General features: G+C 35.1%; 2 protein-coding genes across 3 annotated transcripts; one reads left to right on the top strand and one right to left on the bottom strand.

The window, feature by feature from the left end:
* Positions 1–425: 425 nt before the first annotated feature.
* LOC132031293 (UBP1-associated protein 2C-like) lies at positions 426–3839 on the top strand. Its single transcript, XM_059421202.1, has 2 exons — positions 426–1883; positions 3455–3839. The coding sequence occupies exon 1, from the start codon at positions 494–496 to the stop codon at positions 1880–1882; it is 1389 nt and encodes a 462-aa protein (XP_059277185.1). The 5' UTR covers positions 426–493; the 3' UTR covers position 1883; positions 3455–3839.
* A 5392-nt stretch (positions 3840–9231) lies between these two features.
* LOC132031292 (protein trichome birefringence-like 31) lies at positions 9232–13891 on the bottom strand. Of its 2 annotated transcripts, XM_059421200.1 has the most exons (5): positions 13467–13891; positions 12482–12653; positions 11544–11743; positions 10561–10707; positions 9235–9836 (listed from the first exon to the last, which is right to left on the bottom strand). In XM_059421200.1, the coding sequence occupies exons 1-5, from the start codon at positions 13874–13876 to the stop codon at positions 9485–9487; spliced, it is 1281 nt and encodes a 426-aa protein (XP_059277183.1). In that variant the 5' UTR covers positions 13877–13891; the 3' UTR covers positions 9235–9484. The 2 variants fall into 2 exon arrangements, with proteins under 2 accessions (XP_059277184.1, XP_059277183.1); XM_059421201.1 differs by lacking the exon at positions 10561–10707 and having other exon boundaries at positions 9232–9836.
* Positions 13892–14882: the final 991 nt, after the last annotated feature.

Raw genomic sequence — 14882 nt, 5'->3', positions numbered from 1 at the left:
ATTTTAAATAAAAAAGGATCAATTAAATATAAAAAACGACGAAGACAAAGATATCAATTCAACAAACAATAGTTTAACATAAAAACAAATATTGAAACGAGCAAAAGATCCAAAACCTAAATTTTTAAATGTATAAGATGGACACAAAGCAGAGGAGGAAGCAGAAGAAGCAAAAAAAAGAAAAGAAAAGGGAAAATGATGAAATAGAAAGAATTTTAATGGATTAAGGATAATTTACTCAAAAACTTTTTTAAACGCAAACATTTACTAAAAATTAAAAAGATAAATGAGGAAAATATAAAGAGTAGAAAGAAGAAGGGGCACTCCGCGCAAAAAAAAGGTTGCCAGCGGTGGGCTATCTTTAAAAGCCCAGATACGAACCCAATTCACATAGTCTGTCAGTTCCTCTTCTTCCATGTATATATAAGGATTTAGGGTTTTAAACTCCATTATTCTCTACACTCCTTCGCTGCAAACAAAAGTAAAAATAAAAATGGACCTAATGAAGAAGAGAAAGCTTGACGACAACAACAACGGCGTTATCGTATCCGATATCCCCGTTACCGTTACCCATAACCTTACAATCGAAGACGCAAAGAAGCTTCTAGAACCTCTCACATCTGAACAAACCCTAGAAATCCTTCAAAACGCCGTTATTCATCACAACGACGTATTAGACGCCGTTAGATTAATCGCCGATCGTGACACAACACAGAGAAAACTCTTCATACGTGGATTAGGGTGGGAAACAACAACAGATAAACTTCGTGGTGTTTTTGGTAATTATGGTGAGTTAGAAGAAGCTATTGTAATTCTCGATAAAGCTACTGGTAAATCTAAAGGTTACGGTTTCGTTACGTTTAAACACGTTGATAGTGCGATTATCGCGTTAAAGGAACCTAGTAAAAAAATTGATGGTAGAATTACTGTTACTCAATTAGCTAGTGCTGGGATACAAGGTGGGCCAGGTGGGGGTAATTTAGGTAATTCGGTTGATGTATCGTTAAGGAAGATTTATGTAGCTAATGTGCCTTATGATATGCAAAGTGAGAGGATTTTACAGCATTTTTCGATGTATGGTGAGATTGAGGAAGGGCCGTTAGGTTTTGATAAGGCGACTGGGAAGTCGAAAGGTTATGCTTTGTTTGTTTATAAGACGGTTGAGGCTGCTAGAGCGGCGTTGGTCGATAGTGTTAAGAATATTGATGGGCATGTGTTGAATTGTAAGTTGGCTATAGATGGGAAGAAAGGGAAGCCCGGGGTTGTGGGTCCGGGTGTGGGTCAGGTACAAACAGACGGGCATGGTGATCCGATGGGTGCGGGTCCGGGGCAATATGGTGTGCCGCCCCCTAGTGGTGGGGTTACGGGGTATGGTGGATATTCGGGGCATTCGTCGTATAGTGGGCATGGACATGGTCCGAATCCGGTATTGGGTAGTGGAAATGGTGTAGGTGTTGGTGTGGGTGGTTCGTCGTATGGGAGCCAACCGCCTATTAGTGGTGGTGGGTATGGTTCGGGGATTGGTGGTGGTCCGTATGGTGGGGGATCTCATTATGGTGGGCCTGGTTCAGCTGGATATGGCGGGTTGACCGGTAGTGCAAGCGGTGTGGGTGGTGGTTTTGGTAGTGCTGGGGCGTTGGGAGGTGCTGCTGGTGCATTAGGTGGTGGTGGTGGTGGTCGTGGATCTTCGATGTATGGGTTACCACCCCCAAGCTCAACTGGGTTGCCTTCGGCGGGAGATTATCCACCACAGGGTTCTCATTACAGTTCTTTACAGCAACCTCACGCGCTACAAAACCAAGCTCCCGGTCCCGGGGCATCAGGTGCGCCTAGAGTTCCACCTGGGGGTGGTATGTACCAGGGGATGCATTCATACTACTGAGGTAAATTTCTCCCTCGCCCACCTCATATTTACGTGATTGTGATTGGTGGTTTTTGCTTTGTGGTGCTCTCCGAATTGGTTGATCTTTAGCTTCTGTTAGTATTCTGTTTGTCAGTTCCTAGAGTAGTTAGTTGTCCAAGTGATTTTTTTGTATGCCTTGCATTCTGCCAGTTGTATTCTTGGTTGAAAACGTGGGGTGTATGCTTGTTTGGAATGATTGACATTTTTGTGACCTGGTTGTAAAGTTTGCTTAATTTTCAATGAGTTCTGGTAGTATATGCTTGCTCAGTCATTTATCTGGTAGAGGATATGCTTAATTTTCAATGAGTTTTTGTGGCATATGCTTGCTTAGCATTGATCTGGTTGTGATATGCTTAATTTTCAATGAGTTTGGTGGCATATGCTTACTTAATCATTGATCTAGTTGTGGATATGCTTAATTTTCAATGAGTGTTGGTGGCCTATGCTTGCTTAGTCATTGATCTGGTTGTGGATATGCTTAATTTTGAATGAACTTTGGTGGCATATGCTTGCTTAATCATTGATCTGGTTGTGGATATGCTTAATTTTCAATGACCGTTGGTGGCCTATGCTTGCTTAGTCATTGATCTGGTTGTGGACATGCTACATGCTTAATGTTCAGTGATCTTTTCTGTTATAGGCTTTACTAAGGCCTAGGCAGTAATATGAGAAAAACTAGAGGAAGGTAAGAACCATTAAAGCAGCTTCTTGAATGTAGTTCGTGAAAATATATGTTTGGGTTCTTTGTGTTCCTGAAATCTGAATACTTATTAATTAATGTTTGTAGATTTTGGAGTGACATTTTGTCTTCACAAACACACATCATTGAACACCGTTTGTGCATGTGGTATTCTGGAGGATTTATTAATGAAAGTCTGTTTCACTCTTCCCTTTATTTTTGTGGTATCTCTGTGCCCTTGCACCCAGGGCTTAGTTCTAGTGGCGGAGGGACTTATGACTTAGGTCACAGTTTCGAGCACTATGCGAATTAAGCTTGATATTTAAGTGGAGAAGGGTAGAGGGACGGGTCCATTACCCCCAATTTTTGAAGGTTGTGGTTGGTCCTAAGGGCTGGCCTAGACAGATTTGATATTACTGCAAAACAAACCCATCACAACTACACTTGCTAATTTGGTGTCTTGGTGGTTAGAACCATCAGGCTATTATGCTGAGTCTTTTTTGCAACCATGTCCACAATGTGATCTATGTTTATCTGTGTTTTTCTGCTAATCAATGTTTACCCGTGCTTTTCTTGACTTTCGCTTGTGCTGCTTCTCTATAGTAGTAATGATGAGAAAATCAAGGTTGCTGATTATGATGTTGTCTTGTCTTTAAATGCTTTATTCTTAATCCCAGATTGATTAGAATATTCTCTGTTTGTGTTATCTGTTATAACTAGGTATTCGGATCCAATTTAGCTTTTTGTAATATCTTTTTGCGTTAACAAAGGTTTAAGTACTGTCAGGTTCCTTATTTTGATTTCACTTTAAAATCGGTCTTATTTTTGGATGTGGAATGATGTATTGAGTTGTGAATGGATGTTTGATTCAGGTGTTTTGACAGCTTGGTGCAGCTGCTTTTAGTGGTTCTGGCTGAATGCAGATTTTTATAAGTCTGGTTTGATGATTTTGATTTGCTATCTACTTTGGCTTCTGTATCTGCATCTGCGCCTTTTACTGATGTGCTTCTATGTTATGGTAGTCAGGCTGTTTCTTTCTTCAGGAGGCTTTGTGCTTTTTTGGAGTTCTAGTTGGATTCGTATTTGGATTTAAATATAGTAATGTCTTGTACGCGCTTTGAGACTTGGAAATGATGTGCTGTATTGAGAATAACTTTTAGATTGCTGTTGAAGCCTGATATTAGTTTCTTATGGTATTTGGAAAACCTTTATTTCCTTGCATTTTAATTGTCTGAATCTAGAATTACTTTTCTGTTGTGCCATTTTCTTCTGCCAGCTACTTTATTCTTTTGTATGTGTTGAGGCATCGGCTTTTATGGGTGCTCTGCTGTGATTGTCATGTATATGTTCGTCAATTATTTTTGAGATTTGGGAGGATGAGTTAACGAGTCCTGATTAATATATTAGGTTGTGACAATCTTGGTCACAGTTGATTGTATTTTGTGGTCTGGATGGGAGTACCATTTTATTCCCTCATCTTGCAGTTTATGATGGTCTTCCGAAGCTTCTGTGGTTGGGCGAAGTTGTATTTCACTTGATTGTTGCATGGCTATTTTTTTTTGAAACAGCTTGTTGCATGGCTATTTGAGGCTCTGTGAATAACCCTTTCCCGCATTCTGATGGCTCATAGAAGTTAAGCTACAAGAGACCTGTCTAAAGATGATTTATTGGTGCAATCTTTGCTGAAAATACTTTTTTCCTAGGATACATTTACTACTGAAAAGGAGTTCTTTTTTTTTTAATTGGTAATTATGTTATTGATGTGAATGGGATGCCCACCTGTATATAAGCAATATATCAAGTAGAGAAAGTCAACTCTTGTGACCTATACTTACAGGATTCTTTTGAGTACTCCAAGAGTTAAAAAAACTGATCTTCTAATGGTCATTGCAGAATAAACATGATCTTCTAATATGTACAAGTGAGTTTTGATCCTTTTAAAGGTTTTTTGACTGGTCCCATATAACAGGATAGGTTACATGAGCGCTAGAGGTCTGGTCATGAGTTTGTCTCAAGTTGCCAATTTAAATTGTTCTGGATTGTCTTTCATATTCTCATTTTATGGTGAGAATTATTTGCTAAGTTGTCTGATGCCTTTGTGGTTAGCTGTTAACAATAGGTCTTTCCTATTTTTGAAAATGTGGGTGCCATACCGAAACTGCTTGTTTGTCAATTACCTAAATTTTATATGTTTGTTTGTAATTTCGGCTGATATTAAGGCGAAACTATCAGACCTTTCCCCATAACCAATCCATTTTTATGTTGCGAACTTGGCTGTGTTATACCCAAAATTGACCCTGTTGCGAGCTTGGTTGTCTCTGGCTCTCGCCTAGCCTATGGTCAGAGCTACTTCTGGTTTTACTTCTCAAAATCCCATCAAGAGTTTTATTATGTATGTATGGTCTTTTGATTGCTGTGGTTTGTCATTTAAGATAGCTGATGGTATAGTGCATCCTTTGCTAATTATTTCCATCATCCTAGACTCGTTCAAGGGGTAATGACTTGTGCATGTGAAGGAAATTGTTTATGTATTAGGTGACTAAACTTAACCTTTTTAATACTCGGTGGTGGATATCCTTTTTTGCACTGGGTGTTGATCACTCTTCTGGTGTTAATTATTTACATGCATGTAGTTACTAGGAGTGCTTGGTTTATATGTATGTCAAAGCATGCGCTAAATGCTTATTCCTACCACCCTCATTTGCTAGTTGAAGGGTCACAACATCTATTGGGGAAAAATATTATCCACTATATGTCGGTAGTAGTTAGTTTTGTGCGATATAACAATGCTAGTATTTGTACTTGGAACCTCACGGGACTCGCATCATTTTATCTTGGAAACATTTGCCTGAAATTCTCTTCTGAAGCTCAGCTTGGCTTTAGCTGTTCTCTGTGGTCTGTAACTTTTAAGTGCACGAAAGTCTCTTATCGGGGCATTGCCTTAAGTACTTCCACTTTCGGAAGACTAGTACGCACTAAAACTAGAAGAAAGACCAATAAATCAGGGTCGGTTGCATTTGATCCTTGGACAAGTAAGAGAAGACATCTTGTTCGCCAAGTTGTGAACTAAATTATAAGATCGAATGAAAGTAGTCAAGTTCCTGACAATTGCATGAATCTTTATGCGTTGTTTGTGACTTGGCTTTGCACCTCAGAGAAATGTACGGAGAAGACATCGGCCTAAAAATTCTTTCTTTTAAAATTATTTTTTATTTGATGTAATTGAAAATTGGTAATCATAAGTTTATATATGTAGTTTTTTTGTTATGTTATTTTACTTGTTATCAAAACACTCATGATAATGGAAGATCAATAGACCAGATAAAGTGATTTAATAGGATAAACCAAGAATTACAATTATTCACTGTGTTTATTATCTGTCATTGCATAAAAAAACTCCACTTGATGGATGTCGGAAAGAATGCTCATCTCGAAAAATAACAGGACAGACAATACCAGACACGTGTGTGTTTGGCATGGTGAAGATTTTGTTCATTTATTGATATTGGTTGTGAGACATTCTTCACAAAAAGAAGCGATCAACTTTCCTTGACGGACGTTTCTCTTTAGAAGGATCCTAATTCTTATTTTATACCATCACTTACTGCAACTGATACGTGCATGATAACACGCTCTTAGTACTTGGAAAATTGATTTAAATCTAGCCAGATTGTCGCATTATTATGCTTAGTAGTACTACTTTTTCGAAAGTGCCTTTCCATTTTGTCAACCGAATATTTGTCGGGAATTCATTTTTTCTGGAGCGTGAGTTTTTTGTTTTCCGTACGATGAAATGCTAGAATCAAAAGATGCAATTTATTCCTATAGTAATAATAATATCTTAGAAGGCATTATTACTACTGTATTTGTATAACATAACGTCACTAGTAGAATTTAATATACTCCAAGTCCCAAGAAGAAAGGTCCTGGTACGCATGAATAATCAACAATCCAAGAGAACAAATGTTCAAAGAACCCTTAGTTACTACTTATCACTCCCTCTGTCCTAAAATAAGTGTCATTTTAGTAAAAATGATGTATGTTAAGAAATTAATAGTACAAATTGAAGTTTATTAAATGTTTTCTATTTATTACTTTTTCTGTTCACTTTTACTTGTCAACTATATTAAAAATACTTTTACTAGTCACTTTGAGCACCTCAAGAGAGGACATTCTTTTTACCTGTTTTGCTTATAGTATTAATTATTAATTTTAAATCATTTTTCAAGTTCATTAAAATTATGCACCAATTAATATGGGCATTATGATAAATTATGCACTTTATTTATTAGTTTTTAAGGGGTGTGTAAAGTCTATAGTTGAGAAGTAAAAGTGAACGGATGGAGTGGATGCTTTTTGGGAATTGAGCAAAAGGGACTAATTCTTAATGCTAAGGGCATGGGTAGAAAAGATTGCCTATTTTTGCCTTGATTTTCTATTGGTGGTATTTATTTTGGGATAGTTTTTTTTATTTTTTTTTGCTAAGGTGATACATATATTTAGGACGGAGGGAGTACATTGGTTTCAAATGTGGTTGAGGATGTGGATTATTGTTACGGTGCATTTTGGTCTTTATATGATGTACTAGCACGCGCCGTTACTAATATTAAATACACTAGTGTTATTTGGTCCGGGCTTAAAATTAATATTAAAATTAAATGCAATTACTTTCTTTCTCACTTTTTGTGATGTTAAGTTATTGAAAATTAGTTCGACCTTTTCTGCAAATTTCAAAATATTAAAGGCTTTTCAAAAATTAAAATTGCACCCAAAGTATATAAAAATTGGATACAGATTTTTTTTGTCCTTATTTTAGACTCTTATTTACAGATTTTTTTTGTCCTTATTTTAGACTCTTATTTTAGACTTCTTTTTAGCATTATTTATTTATTTAATTTTATTTAGATTTAGACTTTGGAAATTTCTTGAAATCCAACTTAGTTGTGACATCCGTGTGATTAAAAAATATTCATTATGAACTATAACACTTTCTTTCAAAAAGAAGAAAAATAAGTTGGCTCAAGAGACACCAATTATATATGCTACATTTATTCTTTCGATGAGATGTCAGTATATGTTATTTTCATTTAAGATATACAAACTACAATGAAAATATGAAGAGAATTAATGACTTTTCTTAATATAATTAAATCCTTTTGCTTTCCAAAAACTTATGTGATGAGGAAATGACATTTCTTTCTTTTGTTAGTTTATAAGTGACACATTATTTTATAAAATGTACATTCTAATAATTTTTTAAACAAAAACAAAGCTTCAATTCTTCATGCTTAATTTAATCATGTGTCCCTATGCTAAACAATCACCTCCTAATCTTTTTTTAACAAATTCCCCCCACCCCACCCTCCTCCCCCCCGGAAAACAAAAAAAAAAACATACTAAAAAACCTTAAATGTGATTGCTCCCTTTTGTTACAATTGTTTGATGCTCCCTCCATCCCGATTTAAGTGTCTTACTTTTTTTTTTTTAATTTGTCCCAAAAAGGGTGTCTCTTTCTATATTTAGCAATTTTGGCAAGTTTTAGATCACAAGATTCAAAAGTCTCAATTTATTTTTTAAATATTGTGTCCAGTCAAACTAATACACTTAAATTGGGACGGAGGGAGTATTACTATTGCTTGAAAACTAAAAATTATGTAATATTTAGGTACGCATGCATAACATATGTCATTTTCTTTAATTATACACATTAGTTGGAGGTGACATATTTTAAGTAGTTAACTTATCTATATAATAGACATTTGAGAATACGCGTAAAAGCATTTTTAAAATTTAAATAGAAAATGTCTAATAGAAACATATTATCATGTGTTCGTGTGCTCAATTGAAATAAGTCGTAATTTATGTGTTCATTTTAAAATTTACTAACAAATTTTAAAAAAAATATTAAGCCAATAAAGCAATATATAGTCGGAGAAAAATGTGGTATATAAAAGAAGCTATGTATATAAGCAATAAAGGACAACTAAAAAGTTGAATTTGGAAGAGAAGCTTTTAGGTTAGGAATCATTAGTTAGATTCTAACTAAGTGACTACAAAATCTTTGGATTCCCTCTTATTATAAGTATAAAATAATGTTGGTTTTCTCCTCGGTTTATGACCGAAAATAGAAAAATTGAGAACTAAAATAAGCTATATAGATGATTTAAACATTTTAATTTGCTTGTGAGAGATAGCAAAGTTATACTAGCTAATGTTTGAGTTAACCGTTTTCTGGTAAGAGTTGGTTGCCCTTGGAACTTGAAGCTTGACTAGTGTTCAGCTGATGCAGCACAAGAAATTGGCATTTTGTATTGATTCCTGTAGATTGAATCTTTCCATATCAGCTGTTGACAAACTACAAAGCCTGTTGTGGCGCAGCATAGCGTCATGGGAGTATTAGCTTTGCGAAATTCAGAGCAACATAGTTCTGCTAGCATAGCTATACTTATAGCTGGACTTTCAACACTGGCACTTCTGCAATACGCAAGTGAATGTGGCCACTGGCCAGTGTGCGACGAACGGTTCATCAAAGTCATTTTTCGCCTCAACTCTCTAATTAGGACATAAAATCAATGTTTGGACTGGCTTACAAAGATGTCTTTTTTTTAGGTTACCATTTAAAATAAAATAAAAGTTGTGCAAATATAATATTCTGAAAGTTGCTCTTCTTAACAATGTTAGATTTAGGTCTAATGTTTGTTCAACCTTGACAAAATATCAGACTATTGTCTATTTACAGTAACTTACAACATTTTAGATGGCGATCTTACATTTTCTCATAATAATTTCAGTTTGCAGAAAAGTAATCTAGAGACTGTGATTTAAAAGGTTCGTAAATTTTAAGACGACTAAGAAGAGTATCATCTATTAAACAATTCTTTCAAAAAGGAGAATTTACGGTGTCAATGATTGCGGTAATCTTGCAACAAAATTCCATACAACAACTCATTCCATGTATCAGGTACTCCTGGTAAGCACCAATGAATGCAATCAGCATAAGCTTTTGGCACTGATCTTTGTTGTCTAGTCAAGAGTTTTCCCCTCCGTTCACCGAAAACTGAAGTGTGACCATCTTTTCTGTACTCAGACAATTGAGTAATATTCAGCAACCGCACATTGATTTGCAGTTTATTTATGACATCTTTTAAGATTGACATGATTTCAAGATTTGAACCAGTTCCCCAGTAGGGTCCTCGGATGGGTTGTGTCTCGTTAAAGCAATTTCCATCAATTCCACCTCTCCATTCCCAGTTCCTGCAAATGAAAGATTTTCTTATTGGAGTCGGAGTCAGAAAACAATAGGTGATTTCTTTCCATTTGTTTAAGCTTTAGTGGATAGAACTACTCCGTACTTGTGCTCGATGGGGGGCAAGACTACATATAAGGATCAAAAGAAAAATCCTAAAATGTCAAGCTTTCAGATGAGATGGTCACACAATTCAATATGGTATCTTAAGGTGAGATGGTTACGCAATTTAACATCGTACTATAGCTGACAAATAATCTGAGATCAAGTTTCATCATCAATTATTATCAAAAAGAATTTTCATGTGTTTGGTCCATGAAAAAGAATCACGCCACACATGAGAGGACGTGTTGGAATACATGATTGAATAAATAAAAATGTGTTGTCTCTACTAACTTAAATTTTAAATGAGATCATGATCAAACTTCAATATTTATGAGCTAAAATATTTTTAGCGGCTTTTGCCTCTGTGCTCGAAACTTTCGTGGTGCTAATTAATGTGTTTCAAATGTCAAAATAAAAAATTTCAACCCATTAGCAAATACAATATTTTGGTAAAGGGAATTCTGTTAACACCCCTCACAGATGTGGCTACCCCAATTCTTGTGCTAATAGGAGCTGCTGGTAAGTTTCGGATGAAATAATCAAAGTGTATATACGCTGGCCCAGATATTATCGTTATATAATATAAAAAGATTGAGACAAAATCTTCAGTGATGAATCTAGTCTCACCATAAATGTGTTGGGGACATGGTCGCAAAGAAGACCTTTTGTTTTTTAGGATTAACACTTGACTCTATCCAATTTGCCCAAGTTTCTAACGCCAATCTGTATGCTGTAGTTACGTTATATTCTCGAACATTTTCAGGAGATCCGTATCTGTAGAAACAAAATCAAATGTGCCACAGTATTAGCTCATTCCACAGTAATTTCGTTTGTCTAATAGTAAAAATGGTCTTGGGTGCTCCCCTTAAAATGGACAAAAAATATATTGCTTTGAGTAGGATATGAACTCGGCTTCTCTGTGGCTTAACCTAAAGCCTATAACCTTTTAATCAGAGCACATAGATCTTTTATTGCTTTCTAGGTGCTCTTTATTATTTTAGACCCAAATTTCAATATTTTTTATATGTCGACACAGAGTATCCGCCACGGTTAATGGATGCTCGAGCACCAAAAATTAGTACATAGGTCCACCCCCGATTTAACTCATACATTTACACTATAGAGAATTTTTCCATTATTAGTGTAAATTTAGTTGTTACAACAACTTGTCCTCCTTAGTTTTTCAAGTACTCCCTCCGGTCCAAAATAATTGAGGATTTAGCCTCTAAAAGTTGATAAAAAAATAATTGAGGTTTTTAGTTTATCAAGATTCAAGAAGATATTTATTCTTTTTTCAAATTTACTCTTGACACATTCTTAATTTAATGAACAAATTTAATGCTTGTTATAGTTTCAAAGCCCCTCTTAGGGTATTCTAGTCAATACACATCCTCTTAATTTTTAGAAGTGAATTTCTTAATCCATGTGTCCAAGTCTAATCAATTATTTGGACCGGAAGGAGTAACTAATTGCACTAGTTATTATGAATAGTTACCTGTAATTATCTTTTAATTGACCTGGTTCGTTTACATTGAATAGAAGCTAAAAGAGAATTTATTTTCCCTCTATGTTTTGTTCGGGTGTCATTTTTCTCTGAAAAAGTTACTTACGTTGCATTGATGAAAGGTTTATGCATCCACCACACGTAGCTTTCAAATACCAAAATATCAACTCCTTCCCAAAGCTTGCGATGCTTTTCTACAGAGTCAAGCTTAACTAGTCGCTTCAGTACAGTATGATTAGTTGCATGATCTGAAATGGATTCAACCATGAAAGGAGCCCAATAATACTCGATCGATGCATTAAATTCCTGCAACACAAATGTTCAAAATTTAAGGTGAAAATGATGAACAAAAACATTGTTTTTTTTTTTTTTTTTTTTTTTTTTTTTGGGTGTGTGTGTGTCTATTGAAGCAATGAATAACTTCAACTGACCACTTTTCGGTCACGTTCTTGAAAAATAGCCATTTTCTAGAAGTTTCAACTCCCCCACAAGTGAAACTCCATGACAGTATCTTGGTGTTCCACCAATAGAAGTTGAAGCCCCAGGAGAGTGGCTATATTTCAATTATAGGGGCTAAAAAGTGGTTATTTGTGAATTTTAAGAGATCACTAGCCACTTACTGGAATTGTTGTTGAAAAATAGCCAATATTATGGAACTTCAAATTTTACATTGTTATGGAGTTTACTTGTGATTTTGCAAGCAAGTCAAAATAATAATAATAATAAAAAGAATTTACTTGTGGAATTTAAAACTCCATAATATTGGCGAATTTTCAATTACAGGAGATGAAAAGCGGCCACTTGTGATTTTACATCTAGAAATAGTGCCTATTGACCACTTTTCTGTCCCGTCTTTGAAAAATTGTCATAGGGTCTCATATTTCATTGTCATGGAGTTCACCTACGAGCTTATCACCCGTGGAATTGAAACTCCATGATATTGATTATTTTTCAATTACGAGGACTAAAAAGTGGCTATGAGTGAATTTTATCCATGATACCAATGTTGCAAAAATAACTCTCAAGCAAATAAGTAATTAGCACCTCAATTCTGAAAATCTTTCTGGGAGGAACTCTTATAGTGGAATGGTCACCATCTGCAATCACTGATTGAACTAGACAGACCATTGACTCAAACATGCCTCTCTGGATGGAGTCTCCAATAAACATGAGCCTTTTGTCTCTCAACATCTCCAGCATCTTCAAAGCATTGAACCTGATGAACAAACATTTACAAATCCAACCAGCCACATAAATATAAAGTTAATTTTATGGATGATCATTTAACTTTTTGTTTATTGTACTAAAGTCATAAAATTAATTTTTCTGATCGAAGAATAACTCAATTATGCTTAAATAACACATACAAATGTCAAAAGAAAAGAGCTAAACTCAATCCCGGAAACACAAATAGGCTATCACTGGATAACATACCTTAAATAATATTCACGCGAGACGACCAAAAAAAAGAAAGAAACTCTTTTTCTAACCCACTTGAAAATAACTTATGACGTGCCGCCACGTGATGAATGACAGGTATTAGGTGGGTAAATATAAAATAGGTTTTTTATTTTAGTTGAAAAGGTGACCATACTTACCTGACAATTTATACATACTAAAGCTTAATTACTTGTCTTTTACGGGATCAAATATAGCATTTTTCGGCCTTTTTTTCTTTCTAATTTATATGATACATATAGCATAATGGAGTTATTTTTTTGAAAAGTTAACATAGAGTCACTCAATCTCTTAGAGCAAATATAGACGACGAATGCATAATATGTCTATAATTATGTATATCGATTAGGAAAAGTAAACAGTGAATTAGACGGGCTATTTGTGTAAAAACCCCTTATCAGTTTTATGACATTTGTTCGTAAACTGAAAGTTTACTTTTTATAACTTTGGTATGGTAAACTAAAGTTGGATGACTATCTGTAAAATTGCCTCCACAAACAAGAAACACCTAGAAAAATTTGTTCTTTGCAGTTGATATCATAAAATTATGTGTATATATATGTATATGTACCTGGGCAAATTACAACCGTGAGGCTGCCATCTCCAATTCTGATACAAAGAATCAGGCCTTCCATTTCTTTGACAAGTAACTTGTTTAACCAAATAAGGACAAGTGTCTTCTTTATACAGTGGATATGTAACATTGTCCCAAACCCATTGCCCTTCAAACACATTGCAACTTTCTTCAATGACCTCATCTAATGTAACATTTATTGGCACTCTAAGAAACTTATTATTATCCCTAGAAAAACTTGATTGCCAGAGAAATTGGAATTGGTTGTTTTTCAAGTTATCAAGTAAAACTCTAACGGTTCCAAGAAGAAAAAAAGAGCCTAATGCAAGAGGAAAAAGAAACAGGATCCTACGATCCTGTGTGGGGTGGGTTGTCATATTGGTGGGAGTAGAATCAAGATTAAGCATAGTGTAAAAATAGGAGGAAGTAATGTCTTGTAATTTAAGCACAGTCGAAAGTGTTCTATACAACTACTGGTTGGTGATTTAGTGAGCTAGGTACATCAAGAGCCTTAAAAAACATTTAAATAGGTGGTCCATGTCAATGTCAGTTAATTTTTTGCTTATTAAGAGGGGAAGAAAGCAAAATGCAAGATTTTTGGTGACTTTTTTATTGAGATATGTATTTAACATCATAAACTCAGAGAAGAAAATAATTAGAGCGGTATCCTCTGTGGGAAGTTTGAGTGCCACATCTAGGTGGGACGGATGGAAGAGGGGGAAAGGGGAGAAGGGGCGAGTAGGGAGGGGGTTGGATACGTAGAAACTGGATAATAAATACGGGTTTAATTTATATACACTGTCAGTGAAAAGAATTTTTACATTATCAAGTCCCCAAATGATATCGATAGGTAAGTCTCCTTAAATGTGAGAGTTGTAATTTAGAAATGGCCAAATACATAGGTAGCCCCTTAAACTTGTCACTATTTTTCATGTTGATACTTCAACTAGGACTTGTTCTTATTAGACCTCATCAAAAGTATACCTATTAAGCACAAATTACTCAGTCCACGGAAAACTCAAGCGCGTGGTCACAAGTTTCTTTATTCCTGGTGTCTTTTACCTACATGTAATGCCAACCTGGATTAAAACTAAAAATAATCCATTTTAGGAAAACAAAAAAGGACCAGCTTCTTCATTCCTCTCATCTTAATCCCTGTTCGTAATGGAGCCAAACACAAGATCGTAAACGAAATTCTTTATACAAGCAAATTCTTTGTTAGACAAACACTATAGGCCTATACTTTCGCAGGGAAATTCTCATCTCGATTTGCTTTTTTTTTTTTTTGGTAGAGAAAATGAGGAAATTTATTTCTAGTATATTTTGATTTTTAATCTCCATTTACTTAAGAAGTTGCTTGATTTTTAGTTGATGAGCTGATTTTTATTTTGATGGGTGAAATTATGTGTGTGT

This window comes from Lycium ferocissimum, chromosome 9 (genome assembly GCF_029784015.1).
Source record: "Lycium ferocissimum isolate CSIRO_LF1 chromosome 9, AGI_CSIRO_Lferr_CH_V1, whole genome shotgun sequence".
NCBI lineage: Eukaryota > Viridiplantae > Streptophyta > Magnoliopsida > Solanales > Solanaceae > Lycium > Lycium ferocissimum.
This window is presented reverse-complemented; position numbering and strand designations above follow the sequence as displayed.